The sequence below is a fragment of the Parambassis ranga genome, chromosome 17 (genome assembly GCF_900634625.1).
Source record: "Parambassis ranga chromosome 17, fParRan2.1, whole genome shotgun sequence".
In the NCBI taxonomy this organism is placed as follows: domain Eukaryota; kingdom Metazoa; phylum Chordata; class Actinopteri; family Ambassidae; genus Parambassis; species Parambassis ranga.
In genome coordinates this window covers 5,949,621-5,970,746 of record NC_041037.1, presented here as the reverse complement: position 1 = coordinate 5,970,746, position 21,126 = coordinate 5,949,621, and the positions used below count along the sequence as shown (strand labels likewise).

The following is a 21,126-nucleotide window of genomic DNA, read 5'->3' as shown; positions in this document are numbered from 1 at the left end:
AGTGTAGAAACCATCTGCTGCTCCAACACTGGAGGGTAAATGAAGACTTCAAATCCACACATGCTCGGATTAAAGCAGCACTCTGCTGTCTAAACCTCTTAATTTTCTCCCTCTACGTCTTTGTCTTAATCAAGGTAGTCTTTCTCTTTTTTTGTCTCCTGAGGACATTTAGTCACCACACTGACCAAAATAAACATTCAGATATCTGCAGTATCTCTGTAGTTGTTGTCAGACATGTCTTTAAGGAGCATTTTCTAATGTCCCGACACCATACTCTCAGAATTAGACATGGATTTATGTAATCTATCAGAATCATCTCTGTGAGGAAATAATTGAAGTCTTATCCTCTCGGCACATGGCCAAGAGGATGCATGAAATGGAGACGCCAAGCAGACGAAAGTGCTCTCACTGAAACAGGGAAGAAACATCAGGTGTGTGTGTGTGTGTGTGAGGAGATGTAGCCTACATGCTGTTTGGTGTTTGAGACAGTTGGTAGTAAATGGTTGGAAAATCAAATGTGGTCTGGCATGAGAGGCCGCCCTGAGGGCAAACATCAGGCGGGCTTTATGTATGCACAAATTGTGTTCCTTTATCTTGGTGTCTGTGTTTCATTAGGAAAATATTGTATTAAGCTGTGTTTAAATATAATGCAATATAAAATGCAATGTGTATAAAATGCACTGTAAACTAATAATAACAACAAAAAATAATGCATTTTATTTATGGTGCCTTTTGGCGGACTCCAGGAGACTTTACACATCATATGAATATGTTCATTTCTTTGGCAAATTGTGGATTTTGACATTGAGGTCACTGGAGAATGTTAAACTCATATGTACTCACTTCTGGAGCCAGCCCCCAGAGGCTATGAGGGGAATTGCAGTGTCTGACACTTGAGCTCTGAGGCTGCTTGGTCATATAAAGAATTAATAACACACCTGCTGAACTTAAAAGTCAGTGAGGATTATTCAATTAAAAATGCAAAATAATCTTCACAAATAAGTACTTTTATGATTTGTGAAGTTAAATACAATAACCAGAGGTAAAAAAAAACACAGCTCATCCCCTCCTCATCTCAGCAAACGCTTGATATTTGTAGCCATTCTTGGCCACAGCAAAAACATACCTTTTATAAGACACACATCATGCATCAGAAAATAAAACATGAAAACCTTGTGAGCTTGTGTTGACCACAGATCAAAACAAACATTAACTTGTTCACAGAATAACATTAAAAACAGGTGGATTTGAACAGTCGATAGTTGTGATTTTTATCATTTTATGGAGCATTTTGGCCCTATAGAACCCCAAACTGCTGAATAGTAACTGCGTATTTGGGTGTCTTTACGTCTTTACGTTTGTAAATCAGTGGACTTTACAAGCAAATATTCCTTCTTGAAAGTTACACATGTGAAAGCCGTGTTTTAATCATCAAGAGTCATTTTATTTTCATATTCTAAAATGCAAAGGACATAACAGGATTTGAGAATAAATCCAAGGTTGAGTGCACAAAAATGTTTCACTGCAGGCGATTATGTACAAGAATGAAATCAACAATCTTTTTACAGAGTTTAATTACTGCATCAATATTTAGAGTCGAGTTTCTGAACCCCATAAACCTAGACAAGACTGGATAATTTTTGTTTAAACACAGCACATTAAATCATTTACATTTTAGTGAACTTTGCTGAATTAAAAAGTTCACCATTAGTGCATTAAAGACCACTGTATGCTTGTTAGTTTTTCATACACTCACAATTAAAATCTCATCAAGGTAATGCTCTGCGGCCTCACAAACAGGCCGTTAACATTAACTTGTACAGGAGAACAAACTACACAAATGCCCTCTACATCAGTTCGTCTGTTTACCCAAACATGCTACCCAGAAATAAATCGGCTAGCAATTACAATTTGATTGTACCATCATTGTATAATTAGTGCTTCATGGTTATCCTTAATCTTTTCTTTGCTGCAGCTTGAATATGCCACAAGGCTTATGAATCAAGCTAATAACTTGTAAGGAGTTCAACAAGTCAGACAGACACACGTCCTCTGTCTGGATGTATATCATGAAGATAAGTTAAAAATTAGGGCTGGGTGATCTGGAGACATCAACATAAAGTTCACTGTGTCATTTTTTTTACAGTGTTCTCCTGCGTGCATGCTGAGTGCTACAACTAGAGCCTGAACATCAGATGGATGCTTGGCCAGACTTCCTGAGAATCGTACTTTAACAAGGAGGAGCCCCTTCAGCATCAGTTGGTATTAAATGGTCATCATGAGGCTGCAGTCACACTGTGGTGGTCATATTTTGGATGGATGCTGTTATGAGAGCCAAACTATGATCCACACACAACCAAACATAAAACAGCAGGCGTAAAGGAGTCAGCAGGATGATGCACTGAAATCAGACTCCAAAGGCGTCCCCACATTGTTATAATATGATCTGATGAGGAACCTGACCTCAAGTCCACATTTGACCAGTTACGAATAACGTGGTAAAGTGCAATAAAAAATTCAGATATCATTTTATCAGTTATCTCGACCCAACACTGATACATCATCAGTTAAATCAGATGGTTGATGTATCAGTCAGACTCTAGCCTGGACCTGTGCAAACCTGCTGTCAGGTCTATGCACAGAAAGAAAAAAGGCAGCTCAGAGGTTCATTTTCAGAGAATGACAGCAACAATGCTGCATAATTACCAAACTATGGATAATTCCAGGTGATGAAGATTATCCATACACTTTGAGCATCACAGTTAAATGTAAGTCACCCAGCCCTATTATAACTTCATCTCACTTTTTTCAGCCGTTGATGAAACAACACTGCATTCTGCTGGAATGATGCTGCTACTGAATACAAGATACAATGGATCTGAAAGCTATAATTCAGCTCATCACTATGCGTGCTATAGAAGAGAAGCCAAAAACACTTACCATCTGTTTAAATCAAAGAAAAACATGGGACTGACCATTTCCAGGAACACAGATGAATTTAAATACACAATTATCATTATTTTATTTTTTTTTTCTTCTTCAACGCTTCAGTAAAGAATAACGAAAGTGCTCCGGTCAAACCTGTAAAAAAATAATTTATACACACCCTCTGCATCGTGACTGGAGGGTTTGTCACAAAATTGTTGGAGACTGTTTTGCTTATTGATGGTCCTCCCCCCAATCACACTCCTCAGCCTCACCCTCACAGCCCCCCGGCTGGATTAGTTGTCATTTGTTAAAAGGAAGGCAGGCGGGCAGTATGACGGTGGAGCAGGCCGGGCCCGCCAAAGGCTCCGCCACCTCTCCCTCCAACTCTGTCCATGTTCCTTTCTCTGGGCTGTAGCAGATGGTTGAAGACTTATAGGCCCCCTAGGGAGGAAAAAAAAAGAAAACATTCTCTTCAGTCATTTTTAGTGCTGTTTGGATTTCCAACTGCTTTAAGAAACCCTAAGTGCACTGTGTGTGTTTAATTTCACATCTGAAAACACTCAGTATTTTTAAAAAGTTGGAAATGCATTGTTTTTTCACAATGACACAAAAAGTGTGCACTATGTTTAATACCATGCTCCAGCTGTAGCCCCCAACAAGAAAGATGCTGTCATTCAGAACAGCGCAGCCCGGCCCGCTGCGGCCCTCCAGGATGGGCGTCTGCAGGATGTTCCACTGGTCAGCTTTTGGGTCGTAACACTCCACCAACATGACGTCTAGATGGGAAAAGCCTGTGACACAACAGATAATTCAGTGTATTAAAGGCAGTTGTTTTTTGATTATTAGCATTTTTAGAATTTGAGTGTAATTTACTTTGAATGGTTGTATTTGTAGTTGTCAATATTGATCAATATCAATATACGCACAAAGAAGCCTTCTCATTTCTGATTGATAAGTTTGTAAGGTCAACACCATGTTTCATTACCTTCATCATATTCCTACATTATACAGTACATTTATACATATAGTCAAGAAGACACACAGATCCCCCTCGTTGTGGAATCTCCAAAAAGTGATCCACATCAGCGACCACTGACCTCCATCTTCACCTTTGGGTGTAGAGGTCATAGTCTAAGATTGCCAAATCATTGGAATATCTGTATTCTTGGATTGCTTGAAACTTAGCAAAAACACCTATAAGCATGTAATAAAACCTCTATAAATCAACTCCTCAAACTTGTCACCCTCATAGGTCCAAATTAATACACTGTGTGTGTAATGCCATCATGATTATCCCCTATGTATTAAATGCACAATAAAATTAATCAAATACTGACGTGTCCAAATTGTTTTTTATTTCTCTCTGGGCCTTTTCATTACAAGAGTTTTTACTTCTATTAGAAAATGTTTGAATGTGGACTCAGTGACAGTGATTGAAAGTTTTTCATGAGCTGAATGTATCAGTGAAGAGCCAATTAAACATGTACATTTTACAGTCTTTTAAATGGAGCCCAGCTTTTCATGATTCCTATTCAAATGCCAGCATTTGGACCTTTTTTCTGAACAAAACACACGTTTATTTGTTCACGTTTATGCTGAAGAGTGAAAGAGAATGGACACCATAGGGTGCACAGGCTAATGAAGGTCTCTGCCTGTTCATAATAAAAACATGATTTGAGTTGATGATGAGTTTTGAAGAAAGAAAAAAGGCAGCAGTCTTGCCCTGTTTTCTGTTAATTTCCTGAAAAGCTCGAGTGGCTACCTTTCAGATGGTTTCCACCAATGGCGTACAGACGGTCGTTCATTCCAGCCAAGGCATGAATGGCACGCTTTGTGTTCATATCCTGTTTCCTAGCCCACACATCCATTACAGGGTCGTAACAGTAGAGCCAGGACACATACTCGCCATTGTGCACTCCTCCTGCAAAAAGGTAAACACAACGATGTGTCAGACGAAATGCAGCGCACGCTAGAAGGACGAGGCTTATGTCTTCAAGACAGCAGACACTGGTGTCTCACTGCTCTTGGACAGGCTGGTAAAATGTGAAGAAAAGTTGCTGTCCTTCACACAGGAACTGCACCTTTTCAGAACTCATACATTACAGACTGTAACATTTCATCTCAAGCATCAGAAACTTTTCTTGGATGCTTCCTAAGTTTCTCCACCAGAGGACCCTCCACTCTGTATTTAGTTGTGGGCTACACTGTCTCTGTGGATTTCTCTCACATACAGAATATTTAAAACTTCACAACATACAGGATTTTGCATCTTTGTGGTGTAATGGTTTAGGTATTTATTATTATAAGACAACAACAATGAAATATCTGTGAGTCGACTGTATACTGAATGCAGCAGATCATTTTGAAAACAAGTGAGCTCAGGGTGGTGAATAATTGGAGTGGTAGGTTCTCACCTGATATGTAGATCTTGCCATTGTGTACAGCTCCTGCGTGGGCAGCCAGAGGCTGCGGCAGAGACGACACATAGTTCCACTCATTAGTCTCCAGGTTGTAGGACTCCACGCTGGAGAGGTAGCCCGACTCGTTCCTCCCACCAATCACGTACAGGTGTTTATCCAGCCGGCAGGCGAAGAAACTGGCTCTCCTGAGGGGGAACAGGACAGCATTCTATCAGTGTCTGTCTTCATGTAAGGAAAAGGCCACATGCTTACAGGTTATGAGCACCTGTTTTATGTAGCTACACCTGAAGTGATCTCAATAATATTGTGCTGCAGAGAAAGCTCACCTCTCCTGCATTGGTGGTAATTGTATCCAGCTGTTGAATCTGGGATCATAGCGGCTGACAAAATTAGTGCTGTGCTTACCTGCAAATCAAACACAAATCAAGCCTGTTAATTGTCTCTGAGCTACGTAAACACACATAATTAAATACTGTACTACTGTGACACTTCACGGAGGAACACACAGTCAGATTTTTTGATCATTTACAGTCTTTGCTTCTCACTGCAGCTCTGTGGTGGCACTACTTTACAAAATAAGTCCTCTTAAACCACAAACATTCCATTGTTAACAACAGTTATTTTCTGTGCCAATTATTGACAAGTGTTGATTGGAGTGTTGTTTGTCCACTGAGAGCTGGTCTGGCTCAGATAAGTGCTTGAGACCCTCTACAAAGTTGCATTAACCCTGATGGTTTTGACCTTAAACATTGGATTGGAGCTTTCACTGGTTGAATTAAACAATGAAGTGTTTGTGTGTGTGTGTGTGTGTGTGTGTGATCACTGGAGAGCAGTGTGTGCTGTTACTGTACCGTTGGGGTTCCACTGGTCCTCTCCACCCAGCAGCAGCAAGAAGTTCTCCACCTCCACCACACAGTGATGTGCGCTGTTGTAAGGCATTACTATGTGACACACAAAAATCAGAGTTTGAATAAAAACATATATTGTGGATCTATCTATCTATCTATCTATCTATCTATCTATCTATCTATCTATCTATCTATCTATCTATCTATCTATCTATCTATCTATCTATCTATCTATCTATCTATCTATCTATCTATCTAGTTAGTTGCAGCCCTGTGTCTCTGACTCAATCTTCATTAAACTAGAACTCAGTCCCTTAGTGCTCAAACACTGTAAACTTTATCTTTAAGTATGCCACAGCAATATTTTCTCCATTAAATAACAGAGTACATCTTATAAATGTTAAATTTGTAGTAGATTATAGGATAAACAGTGCACAGCTGCAGCAGGGCCTCTGGTGGATGAAGCATGTTGTTTTTGTGCTCTCCTCCTCTCCTCCATCTTCCCTTTTTTGCTGAAGTGACCCCATTGAGATGTAGAGAAATGGTCTTAGGTGACAGTCATAATGAACATGATCGTGTTCACTCAATAAATCTCGGGCCCGGTGCTTTTTGAGTACAAATCAGTGAAATGTTAAAGCCCACCTGTCTGTCTCCATCAGTCATTTCCACTGTCACCTCCCCACCGCCTGATGGATCACAGTTGCTGCAAAATTAGACAGCCTTGAATCTCATTTCTTTCCAATTGGCCTCTCCCTGCAATCTCACTCTAGCGGGCTGACATGTGTCGGTCCTCTGTGGGAGAGAAGTCTCAGATAGGAACTAATACTACATACCCTAAACACAGCTTTATCTCAGACGAGGGGATTAGGTTGCCTGCCTCCAGTGCACCTCAAAGACGAGCACCATACGACTGCCAAATTCCCTTACATGCTATTTACATTATCATTCAGTCAGCAGTATATAGGACACGGATGGGCGGCTTTTTATTTGATGTCTAGTGACTTGTACTCATACTAAAAATCATCTCATGTGAAAAGGAGATTACTGCTTTACAGTATGTCAGTATCTGGAGTACTGTAGGAGGATTTAGGGACATACAGGTGAACACTGGAATAATTAGCAGGCTTTAATAACATAGAAAAAAATGTATTTGTCCTTCTTGGAGTACAGTGAATAGGATTGCACTGTGCATTATCACCTGAGGAAGTGTATAAAATTAGTCTCTGTCTATTTGTCCTAAATCTTCCACTAACCCAGGGGAGGGTGTGTGTGTGTGTGGGGGGGGGGGGGGGGGGGGCAGCCATAAGAGGGCAGGATGAGCACGTCCTCTATGAGATGGACGCCATCACTCCAGTCTACAGTAAGCTGTAGGGCTCACTAGAGGGAGTCAGAAACCTCTGCATAGAGGCACAGTCGGGGTCGGTTGAATGACTCCACAGCTAATGCACCACTGCTGCTCCGGCTCTGATGTGCCTTTTAACACCATTACAAATGCATCCCACTGAGCTGAGTTCCTTTGTTCTTATGCGGTGGATGAAGTCCACGTTCAAGTCTTTGATTTTAATATCAGGGTGGTTTGAAGAAGGAGAAAAAAATAAACCCAGCACTGTGGCTGAGTGTCTGCCTGCCTGCCTGCCTTTGTCTAGTGTTTGTCCACGCTGCTGTGAGTACACTAGATGGCAAACTTTACACTGGAATCAGCGAGCAGTGGATATTATCTGACACAACGAGAGGGATCAGATTCTTCCCAAATTGTGTTGATGAATGTCTTAATCAAAGGCTGTCCCTCTCAGGTTTCGCCTCATTGAAAAGTTATGATTGAATGTTAATAATCTTCTATTCCACATCCATTGTGAGGAGGCTACATCAGATGGTCACTGGTGTGTTAAGGGGATGATTTTGCAGTTTTGTCCTTCCACTTGGCCACGGACCATTTGAGTGTTAACTTTTTTTTTGTAGTTCTGAATGATGGAAATCCCTATTGACCTTTTGCTTGTTGCAGTTTATACCCATGAGTGTGACTTTAATGAGAAAATGTAAACAGCAGTGAGCTTCAGGCTGTTGTGTATGCATGCTTTTTTTAGAAAAACAAAAACATTGATACTTTTTGGTGATCAGACTGCAGCCAAAACCAGAAAACTTTTAAACAGATTCAATAAAATTTAAGCCATAAAGTGAGATCATGACCTGCACGGGGACACCATGAACGGACCCACAGTGTGGCTAATGTGTACAGATGGAGAGGTGCTGCTGAGATATGACTTCAACCAAAACAAAGACAAAAACTCAATACGTCCAGCAATGATGATGCAAAGGGGAAGTGTGGTTTCCCATTAGCTGCATTTTTTGACCTTTGCAACATGGCAGCAATATAGTGGTGATCCTCAAAAGGTCAGGGAAGACAGAAATAGGAAGAGGAGTAGGCCTATATAGTACACTATACAGAGGTGAAAGCAGCAGGGGGGGTGTTTGTAAAATCTCATTTTCTGGGAAATTATGATGACTTACTTTCAACGTGATAATATGAAATCAATAAAATAAAACCTATAAGAAGCACCTTTTGTTTTCTTCTATTTTCTTCCATGCAGCCAAGTATAACTGACAATTTGAACGGCCACTCAGTAACCCCTCACCTGATTTAAACCCAACATCGATAGCAACATCAGGTCAACAGGCTAATTCCATGTATGGGGGTAATTCAATCTCACATATTGATCAGCGTGAGTGACTAATAACGCTACATTTAAAAGCTGTCGAGGAAAGATGTCATTCATTACTGTTCCATCTCTGCCACAATAGATCAAGTAAATCTCATCGTGCATCCTGCCAGCGTATTTCAGCAAAAAACAAGGGAAACCGGGCGTGACGCTCCACAGTGCTGTGAAGTCACGCTCTGATTAAAAACTTATATTAAAAGTGATAGTGATACATTATTACCTGAAGGATTTAGGGAACTCCTTTCCCCTCATTTTCCAGTGGAAATTAACCTGTGTTAAAGTCATCCATAGGAACAACTATTTCTCATCATAAAAGCCACACAAGATGCCTCAGGTGTTGAAAGGAAGAAGAAAAAGAAAAAGAGGAGGCTTTGCTACTCACTTGTGAGGATCTTCCATGTCTTTTTCTCGTCGTCATAGTACTGGACCAAATTGCTGGGGAGACGATCAGGTCCAGGAGGCAAACCACCCACCAGTAACAGCATCCTCTTATTGGAACGGATTCTGTAATGTCAAAAAGTGTGTGTGTGTGTGGACAAGTGTTAGAAAACAGTCCTGGAATAAAACATCCAAAACACAAAAATAAGCACAACATGGGCACCTTTAGTTTCACTCACTGTATGACTGAAAAACAACAAATCAAATAAAGAATAAATGTCAAAATAATACTAATCACACAATATGTGGCCACTTTTCTTATTATTACCAAAGATTGTATGTATCCCCTTTTGATGTGTTATTGAATGGTTATTGTACTCTAAAGATATCTTTTCAATTAGCAGTGAAGCCAGCCCCGGTCCTGCAGGGTGCCATGCTGGAGGCTAAAAGCACAATTGAGGACATAAACCTGTCTATACAATGTCTCCATTTCATTGGCTACGGTGATTCATGTGACACTGCTGGGCCAATTGTGAGATATTTCCTGCTGTTAGTATATGATCTATAACCTCAGTGCTGTACACACTTTATGTCTGTGCATTAATGAGCATTATCTGGCTCCTAATGGATTTCAATACAAATTCAGCACATTTATCACAATATGCAGTGAAAACATTAGGAGTAGATGGCCTTTATATTCACATTCACCTTTTCCCTCTATTTTTTTTTTCCATATTTGTACTTTTTTATGCTCGGGTGAATCGCCGTCGTCTCGGTGTGCTGGCTCACTCGGAAGTGTTTTGGGGTTATTCATATGCAAATGAGCCCCTGGACATAGATAATGGTGATTAATTGAGAGGAGAGAAACAGTGGCATGTGAAACTAATTATGAGGATTCCTGATTCTTTGCTCATTTAGGTCCATATGTGGGAATATATTACTAGAGGTAGATATGTGAACATGGATTCACGTTTCAATACCTTTTGGGTTTTTTTTTTCTTCATATGAAAAATACTTCAATACTTGTGCTGTCTCCTGTCAAACTCTCATTACTGCCTTCCTCCTTTAAGTAACATGCAAGTAAGCCATGCAACTTGGCCTATTTTTGTGTGCATCTAACCTGACTATAAAAAGCATCCTCCAGTTGTCCCTTGAGAAACATGAATGCTATATTTTCCCAGATACAACACACCAACAGAACGCCCGTTCACTTGTATCACAGGTGTGATTCAGTTACCATGTAATTGTGCTAACAATTCCATTGCAGCATTCCAACTTGTATTCATGAGACGATTCAAATGCACAACCTTTATCTAGATTGCTGCATCTTGTCGACACTGATTACAGTGCAATTACACAGATGTGTGAATGAATGAAGACGTGTTTTTTCTTTGGTAAAACACAAGGTAGCATTGTAATGTTGGATACGGTGTGGAATCAGAACAGCTGTCACTCCCATGTTCCCCATGCACCGGGCCTCAAGACCACAGACCCCCTACAGGGTCCAGACTGCACCAGCAGTGGATCACTATGCCAATTTGTTTAGATTTAACTAGTGGAAGGCACCTGCTGACCCCTCTCCAATACATCACTGTAGTGTGTGTGTGTGTGTGTGTGTGTGTGTGTGAATTCATGTTTGTGTTTGCGTCTCTGCCTCACCTGCTGGCCATTGTCTGCCTGCAGTGCTGCCTGAAGGGCATGAGGTGGTAGTTCATGGCATCCAGGAGCAGTTTCTGGCACACCGGGTCACTCCTCATGAAGTCAACAGACTGCACCCTCTCCACCAGCTCCGGGGCAGGTATGAGGGCAAAGCGCAGCCTCTTCATAAGGTCCGGTGCATAGTGCATGCGAGTCTCCCGGTCATGCTCCAGCCAGAGGACTGACATCTGGAAGAGAGCCAGCTCTGACTCCACCGGGGGTGGCAGAGCATCCAGCATGGCGCACATCTCCTCAAAGTTCAGCAGCAGCACATCCTCAACCAGGTACTTGTTGGCCAGCTTCTTGGTCTCATCCAGTCCGTGGAGTGCTGCAATCTTGCAGATCTGCTTGTAGTTCTGCACAGAGATCTGGTCATTGAGGAACTGCACGCTGAGCTTGGTGATCTGGGGGATGTTGAGGATCTTGCTGACTGACAGCACCTCTTCCACTGTGTCCAGGGAAAGAGTCACGTTGGCAGTATACAGGTACTCCAGCACTAATCGTAGTCCAATTGAGGAGCAGCCCTGGAGGACCAGGTTATTGATGGGCCTGGTGCTGGTGGTCACCAGTTTGTCATCAGGAGAGGAAGAGGGTGTCCCACTGCTGCCCTGGTCCCCTTTGCTTCCCTCATTGCTGATCACATTATGGGATGAGAAGAGAGATCTGAAATACTGGGAGCAGGATGCCAGCACAGCTTTGTGGCAGTGGAACTGCTGTCCCTGGGCAGTGAGAGTCACATCACAGAAAAGCTGCTTTCTCCATAAGAGATTGAGCCCGTGCAGCAGGGTGTCACTGTGTGTTGGGTCAAAGGTGGATGTTCTATCACCCGATCTGGACATGACTTCCTGACTGTGAACGCCACCTAGGCAACAAATAAACCATGCAAGCCATTTACCTCAGGTCATTTATTTGCACAACACACGCAGCCTATAGATGATATCAGTCAGCTATTACAACACAGATCCGTTTCTCCGGTTAAGTTGTTATTGAACAGATCGCCCGTCCATCCAGCGGGGAGCAGCCGGCGAGAATCTCCATCCAAACACAACGCGGCTGCTTCAGACGCTTTCAACTTTGAGCTCTGGTCGTAAAGCAACAAACAAAAACGTAGCAGTTCCCACAGCGTGCCACTCTTATTCATTCTTAACTCGACCCCCACACACACAAAAAAACCAGCAGCTTTTAAATGGAGGCTGAGGTTTGAAGGGCGCTGTCAAAACAAACCGAGGATACGGAGATGCTGCGGTGCTTCCCCCCTCGGTAACGCGGCTGAAGTTGTCGGATAAGGAGAAAAGAGAGACAACGGATAACATGCAGCATTCGCCTTATCTCTGCACACCCCCCACACAATGAGGACATTACACATCGCACAGATTTACGGAGTCATACAAAAGCAATTAGTTTGTCTCCGAGCCGTCAGCAGCAGCAGCAGCAGCAGCACAAACGGATGCGTTTTTTTTAAGCCTACCTGAGTTACGCGGACGTGAGTATCGAGAAATATCCCGTGAAATGCAGCTTTCGGTAAAGTTAGCTGTAAAATGCATATTTGTTGTTTTTCCAAACGCGATTCCTACGTATGCGTAAATGTGTGTAAACTTGACACAAGCGTGCCGTAAACCACATTCAGTAAAAGCGCCTGTCACAACTAAATGATGTGAGCAGCTTGCTGAGAAGGAGCCAAACTTACCTGACTTCAAAGCTCTCGACCAAAAAAAGGAAAAGAAGAAAGTAAGCTTCGGCTTTCCAATAATCTCACTTCAATTTTCCTTTGTTCTTCTTTTTAAGAAATGTCCTTTAAAGTCTTGACTCAAAAATAACCATTGATTCCAACTCATAAAGTCACTATTTTCAGGTTATTTGTTGACGTTGATCATTTGTTCTTCTGAATTAACAAGAAGTGTGTGAGTGTGTGAGAGGGAGCTGTGCTTTCTGCAAGAGAAGAAGAAGAAGAAATATACGTGTGACAAATTATGCTACCAAGAAACAACACATCATTATCCTTGGGCCTGGGGCTCAGTGAGTCGTAACGAGAGTAATAGGAAATCCACGGTTGGGGAGAGAAACGGTCGTGCATGGCCGGTGGAGAGAGACCATGCAGGGGTATGGATGCTGGAGAGACTCGCAAAATTATGGCTCAAGGCTATTGTAAAAACTGTCGAGCGTAAATGACTGCGATTTCAAACATCTATGGAAGAAAGAAAAGAGAAAGGGGGAGAAAAACCGAGTCTTTCCCTCGCTGTTATAGAGAGAACCGTCAAGTTTTAGTGCGCATTGCTAATTAGTCAATTTCTCTCTGCCTTCACAGCCCGACGACTTTGCTGCTGAGCTGAAACTGCTAATTTCTGGGACCAGCCTTTTTTTGGCTGTGAACTGGATGGATGAATGGCTTGTCTCGCACAAATGACAAAAAGCCCCTGCCTTAATCTCCATCGCCAAAATAACCCCTCATCTCATTCTGCTCCTGCTAGTCCTTCAAAAAGAAGGTACAGCACACCAAGTTTCTGCATCTGTATCATAAATACTGTGCACAGACAGTGTTTACCATAATGGTGAATTAAAGCACATAACCACCCCCACCCCTTCATGTCAAGGTGACAAAAGCATCAGACCCCCCCCCCCCCCCACACACACACACACCTGTCCAAAGTGATGTAAAGTTATAAAACAACAACATGACATGCTGTGTTTTCATGAACTGTTATCTTGATGAGTTCATTGTTAAACGACCTGAGGCCTGAACTGCAGGCCCTGGAAACAAAGGGTGGAAACCTAATCCAGCACCCGTCACTGCACAGTGCTGTGCTGTATGTTTGCTCCATATACCTGCACAGCATCAAAAGAGTGCATGTGACATAAGAGTCAGTACTTTGCTGCACTAATGGTTAAAATAGGTAGAAATCAGAATACAAAGTTTAAACCAATACATTAAGTGAAGGGTTAACTTTAAAGCCTAGCTATAAATGCTGCTATGGTAAGCTACCTGACTGAATCTTCCAGTTGGATGGTTAATATGTCATTAAAATAGCCATTATTATCATGAATGTTCATTAAATGTGCAACTTTGTTAACCTGGATTCACATCTCATAGCTTCTGCTGAGTTTCACACATGCTTCTTTACAACAGGGTAGCAAGTAGATGTCAAAACAACCACAACAGCCTTTTGTGGTCATGTAAAACATGTAAAACACGACAAAAAACAAAAGTGGCCTGTTGTTAGTGTGCAGATTAAAGGGGACATTTCCAAGAACAGTCTCAGAAAACAAATCTAAACTACTTTTTAGTTTGGCCACCCTCAAAGATTTACATACTGTTCCGCTGTACGTGTGCAGGTCATTTCACAAATTTCCCAGAGGGACCTTCCCAAAGGGATTAATAAAGTATATTCTAGTCTATTCTATTCTAAATACAGCAGAGACACACTAAGCTGTCACAACATGGTGTCATGAACTTTCACCCACGTGCTCACAAATTGAAAGGTTGTATTGTTACTATGTATTGGTCTCTCAGATGTGTTTTCCATGCTTTAATACCTTTAGCATACCACATCTGATATTCTGTGTGTTTGGACATACCAACACAAAGTATGCACATTATGCCATTATGTTAGCACAGTAGCTAGCCTCCTAAGCAGGTCTAGCTAACAACAACAACAACAACAGGCAGGACCAATCAACATTTAGCAACTGTTTTAGAACTACAACTTCCTGTGCATCATTGCAGATGTAGTGTTTTGTATATATGTTTCATGCTGTGAATCAGGCATGTCAGATAACTACATCACACAAGTTCCTTAAAAAAAACATCTGATCACAATGTCTCAATTCCGATTCCTTCCTATAATCAAATGTGATCACAAATCCAACTCTTTGAAATGACTTATTAGCATAGAACAAACTGTCAATTACATAAAGAGCTCAATTAGAGTAAATACACTAACATACAGGAGTCCCATGGGACACAGAGTGACAGATACCTCACAAGTTATGAAATGACAGATAGGGATAAATGGGTTTGTTCATGTACTATGAAATAGCACAACACCATGCTACCGTCAAGCAATAACAGGCCACATACTATGGGCAGCATTAATAATAGACATTGTTTGATTGTTTGACAAGCACACTGCCTGCAGATCCCCCCCTGCTTATACTGAGAAATTTCATTCTACATGAACACTGAGAGATGACTGATTAGACTGTGCTCTGCATCTCAAATGATCATCACCACGGAAGGAAAACTATAGTACTGTAATATTAATTAGTGGTTTGAAACCACTACAGTTTGCACATTGTTGTGTTCCACTCTTTTTTGGATGTGTCTTGTTACTGCAGAGCATTACAGTAAATTCACTGTTTTTCACTTTGGAGCCACATACTGTTATCTTTACTAGCACTCAGTTAGCACTACATTAGCCGAGTCTCGAGCGAGCTATTCTAACACAATAAAATGACCATTTCCAACTCTTTCAGCTCTTTGTAGCAACTCAGTCTCCTGAGGCCACTGGTCTTCAGATTGCAGGGCGTTTATGGTTGTAAGTTGTTGCAGTGTGCAAGCGGGGTGGGTGGAGGGGGTGTGTGTGGGGGGGTGGGGTCATCAGATAAGAGAAGAATTTCTAGACTAATTAAACCCTTTGAGACAAAGAATCACACTACAGTGATTTACAACTCTCTGTACCAGTTAACCCGACTCATTTTTATCTGTCATATTACTCAGATACCATATCTACCTCTATGGCTTAAAAGGGGCTTTTCTTCATCTTTTATATTATGGTAAGGAGAAGGGCATGTGTTTTAGTAAATAATGTTAGATATGAATGCTGCAGCTTAGTTGTAGTTTACTGATACATAAAGATCCCAGGCTCTGACCCTTTTACTTTGCACAAACATTAAAATAAGCTCCTTATTTTTACACTTCCTGCTTTCTCTTTGTTTATAACAGCAGAATTCTCTGCCTATAACAACAAACCGCCAGCCTCATACCGGGGCCTTGACTAACTGATTAAAAAGTCAGCATTTAATCTAATTCAGAGCAAGAAACAAAAGCAGAAGCCCCAAAGTTGTGAATAGCTAAAGTCTACCAGGCATAATTCCCTTTTTTGTCTGGCTGTTGCAGAGGGGGGTATGCTAAGATAGAAAGTATTATTTTCCTAAATGGAAGGTGTCAGATGGTCACGGAAATGTGATCGGCTGTTCAAGATCACTGCTTCCCATCTGCAATTTGTGACGTGTGAAAGATTCAGCCCAAATGTGCTCACCGAGCGTAAATCCTCAGCACTTTCTCTTATCGTGGAAAAGCAAGATAACCAGCTGTTTACAGATCAGAGAACATATCATATTAATATCATGGAGAGGGTGATATCATCTTGTTTGTAAAATATTTTGTTAACTAAGTGTGGTGTGGTATGGCAACCTATAAAGTCAGAGTTGTTTTTGGTGTTTTAGTGAAAGTGTTAAAGGTTTTTTTTTGTCTCTCCTGATAAAACATATTAAAAGATGCTGCAGGGAGCCTCTTCAGTGAGGCAACATTAATGCAAACCACATGTTACAGTAAATACTAATTATAAGGTTTTTAGCAGTTACATTTAAATTAAAGACGCTCCCACCCTCCTCCACTACCACCCCCTAATTTCAGTTAACCTTTTATTAAGCTTCTGTCTCCCTGCGTTTGATCTGATCTCAGAGGAGCTCACTGTAATGTGTGAATTAGGGAGACTGATCCTAAAGAGGTTTTAATTGGATGCTATCTGCGATGTTTTCTTTGTTAAAAAAAAGAAGCATGTATTCTTATATTTGGTATTAGGACTGATTAGCACATATTTGTCATTTCAGATCAAAGTTGGGCCCATATGATTTATATAAAAAAATCAACTGTGTAATAAATTGGAAGCATTTATATTTGCCATTCAGGGAGTATGGGAGGCCTGCTGTTTTAAACCCCTAGATCCCCACACATGGCGTAGCCACCACAGACACGGCTCACAGAGTCAGCCGGCAGCCGGGAGGTGAGCAGAGCAAGGAACAGGCGGTGTCCCCTCCAGAGTTGAGCACAGGAGCGTGTGTGTGTGTGTGTGTGTAGAGTGTGTGGATGTGTGGCATTCTCAAATGACAAAAGGATGCCAGTTGTGCAGTTCAGGTGGGAGGACACATGGAGGTGGTATGGAGACTCACCTGAGGGAGATTCTGGACTGCTGGGACCAGGGCAGTTAGTGGAGACCTGAAGTTGTGTACAAGGGGTCTGCAGGAGGGCCACTGTGCCGTGGAGGAGGTTTTAGGGGGTGTGTAAGGGAGAAGAGGAGGGGGGGGGGGGGGCACTGTTGCGCAGTCTCCCCAGCGTGATGCATCTACCTTCAGGGTGGCAGCAGGCGTGGAGTGGGGTGCGATGGAGCGAGCACGGGCTCAGTGGCGCGGTCACCTAGGGACGCTGAAGCTGCTGTAGCAGGACTGATAGTTATTCCTTGAGAGAATTGCAAGATGAGCCCCATTGTATTAGCACCCCCTCCTACTAAAACTGTATCAGTGTTCTCAAGCCTTTAAAGGAAGAAGTCAGGGTGCAAAATATCTGACACTTAAAAAAATAACAATAAACACCGCACCTCTATTTCAAAACTGTAAGTTAAACTTCAGTAAATTCCTTTGGCAGTGAGAAGCCAGTAAATTATTCCTCACTGATTTGAAATTGTCAGACATTAAGCTTTTTTAATTTCCCAGCCATACTTTTGTGTTGCAACTGTTTGAGTCATATCTTTTAGAAATTCTCTGTGTTTAATATGGTCAGCACTCCCAATTATTCACTCCACTGACAAGTGAAACAAATGGGACCAACCAGTGCATTCTGTATTATCTACACCCCTTGGATTCCCTGACAATAATTAATACAATGGCAAGCTGCTGTTACCAGCCTTGACGACATGAGCTCAACAACATAAGCTCTCCCTTTCCAAGAGCTCTTGAGAGGAAATTACATCCGACGCTGAGGTCATGTGCGTCGCAGCCAGGTCGAGCCTCGCTGCTGTCCGAGGAGGAGCCCGGATCAGATAAAGATCCCCTTTTTTTGCAGCGTGCTGTTAACATCGCCGGGTCATTATTCACACCATTACACCATGAATGTAAGGTGCATGGAATATGTCAGAGAATATATGAATGTAGCCCTGATCCTGGAGATATACACAGCCTTTAAACAGCAAAGACTGGCCCCATATATCAGAGAAGTTCATTAACATGCCATACCATCTTACTGACCACCTCACTGCTGTGGTCACACACCATTATGTAGCGTTACTTCATAATACAGGGGAAAAAAACATTGCTAATATATCATATAAATAACAAACACTGTGTGTGTGAGTGTGTTCCTGGTGCAGGCATGATTTTACTTACTGCAGACCAATCAGTCCTTTTAAAGAGCTGTCAAGCAATCACACTAACCCCTCTTATTTTAGCCTTTGAGGATATTAACAGGTTTTTTAATTATAGAGGAGCACATTCCCCCCCAAAACATCCATTAAAAGGAATGCCATGCTAATTTTAAATCCTCACAGCAGGCATTGGCATCAACAGAAGAAAAGTGGATGAGTTTCTCTTTAACAGCTGTAATTTGTGTTTTCCAATCACCATGCTGATTTCTGCTCATTATACTCCGGTTTCACACCGGTAAGTGAGCAAAGTTTGGATTGATTGACTCTAATTAACTAAAAAATGTTCCAAGCCATGGATTTATTATCATGCTAGCTAGCCACAAATGTCAGAGACTTTCACAAATTATTATCCTCTTAAGATAAATATCTTTGAAATCAAACGAGTGTGGAGATGCAGAGAACATGTATTGTTATACTGATGAATTTGTTTGTCATGTTTTCTGCTGAGCTCCACATTAGAGAATCACCTGGGCACACACACACACACACAGTTCCAGTGTATTGTTAAGCAGTACAGTATGACTGAATGACAGATGCTGCAGTTGCCTATAAACTTTAAAGGAGCACACGACTCTACTTCACAAATGCTGCATCGAATAAGCAGCAGAAAATTAACTTCAAATCTTCTCTCTATCTTCTGTCGAGGTCATCCCTAACAGAAAACCTGTTTCCTCCTGTGTGCTCCACAACTTGGCAGGATCTCCCTCATTGATATTTTAGACACAGTAGCACCTCTCTCGACTCACATTCTTTCCTTGACTCCATCAGCTCCATGGCTCGACTCTCCACTTTCTCATGAACAAAGACAGGACGGTTCGAAGGGGACAACGCCTCCACTTCCCTCTGCTTTTAAAAAGATCTCAGAGCACAATTTTGGGTTAGTTCGAGAAGAGTGAACGTTGCTCTGATTCACCCGGCTTCACTTCAGTGATCAGAAGTGATTACTGAAGTGAATCCAAATGAAACGGACCCATCGTCTGCATGGTGGCGCCAGGCTGAAATTGAGAATCATGCTGCCTGTAAATCAGATTTTCTACCAACACATCTCCTGCCTTTATACAAAACTACACAAAAATCTTCTAAACCAGCCTTGATGTATCACAACACAGGGAAGCCTGTGCTGTATATTTTATTCTCATCATACTGAAACGAGCATCAAACGTTGGAAAAAAAATGTCTCGCTGTCAAAAAGCTGGATTAGTGTTTCCAGAGTTCGACCTCTTCGGAGTGTAGCAGCGATGTTTAGTATAGGTGTGAGGCACGGCTGCAGATAAATGTGATGACATCTAGTTGTGGCTCACTTTCATTTATTTAGGGGATTGATTAGATGCAAGGAGAGTAGATGAATGTGTTGGGGGGACACTTTCCTTTGAGGTACTGCTGTATAACCTGTAAAGACTATGAGGTGGACGGAGCATTTTTCTTTACAAGGTGCTTTTGGGAAACTCATGGCATCACGGCTATTGCAAGAGGTTGACCACATTAGTGAACTGGAGTTAAAAAAGCTAAAAAAAACTCCACTAAAAATCACTTTTATACGTGTAAAAGTTTGAACTGATGCTTTGTTTGATATGAAATGCACTGGTCAATGTTTGCAGTCAGATGTCTTTTCAGGGTTATTGTGTCCATACTGCCCCCTTCTGTCCCCACTGGTAAGAGAGGCAACTGGCACATAAACAAATCAACAGCATCTCTATCACCACTCACAGAGAACTGAGGGAAGCATATAGCGGTCTGAAAGCACTGACCTTGACCCCACTTAAAACTGCGAAATCATATTTTGCAATATATTTTTAATTAAAAAATTACATTCCTGCATAAATTATTATATTTAATTCATGTTAATTGATATCTAAGTTAGTGTTTTTATTTAGAAACTTAACTTTTTTTAAAGTCTATATGGAGCTCTTATTGTGTTGTGTACCATTAGTATGATATTGTTTAAGCATGATGAAAACAAAAATCAATTTTCCACAAGTACTAAATGTGATTCAGTTAAGATTCCAAATTGAAAACAGCGTTTCCCCGGGGTTCTTTAGAAAGCCAGTGGATAGTGCGCACACAACATCCTTCCGTGCACACTATTTACCCCTGGATTGCTCCAGGCTAATGTCTCAATAATTTTCACTCCTTTCTCAGGTCCTTCCCACAAAGGACTTAACTAATGATCCATGGACAAAATGAAGCATTTAAATTTATTCATTAATCATTCATCTCCAGCTCATTGAAAATGCTAAACTTCCACAAAATTAAGATTGAATATTGAAAAGTGATTGAGGGAGACAGCTTTCAGTGAGCTGAGAGAGAGCGGGGCTGCCGTGACAAAAAAACACAGGGTCTTTCCAGAGACGGTGGTCTTCACATGGGCATGGTCAAGGTGGCCGAGGTGTACTAAGTGCTAGTTAAGGTCATGGGGTTTCACTAGTTGTAATTAGATCTTGGAATCTGGAGAAGCGTAGAATTTCTGTCAACACTGCCTGTAATTATTCTCTTTTCCAATTAATGGTGACATAGATTAATTATCTGATGAGGCAAAGCCAATTGCAATCATTCACCCAGCTAAAATTAGATCAGTCCTGACAGCAGCATGAAAGTCACCTGTTTCATTGTTATGGATCTGCTGCAAGTGAAGAGGGGGGGGGGATAGTGAAGCGTGCTAGGGTAAGTAAGTTGTCTGGTACAGGTGAATGTCCAATTACACTGCTATTTGAACTGAAGGCTT

At 41.6% G+C, this 21,126-nt stretch overlaps 1 protein-coding gene across 1 annotated transcript; it reads right to left on the bottom strand.

The window, feature by feature from the left end:
• Positions 1-3,228: 3,228 nt before the first annotated feature.
• klhl14 (kelch-like family member 14) lies at positions 3,229-12,762 on the bottom strand. Its single transcript, XM_028428094.1, has 9 exons — positions 12,677-12,762; positions 10,951-11,851; positions 9,296-9,417; positions 6,200-6,289; positions 5,675-5,753; positions 5,343-5,533; positions 4,691-4,849; positions 3,562-3,719; positions 3,229-3,369 (listed from the first exon to the last, which is right to left on the bottom strand). The coding sequence occupies exons 2-9, from the start codon at positions 11,826-11,828 to the stop codon at positions 3,229-3,231; spliced, it is 1,818 nt and encodes a 605-aa protein (XP_028283895.1). The 5' UTR covers positions 11,829-11,851; positions 12,677-12,762.
• Positions 12,763-21,126: the final 8,364 nt, after the last annotated feature.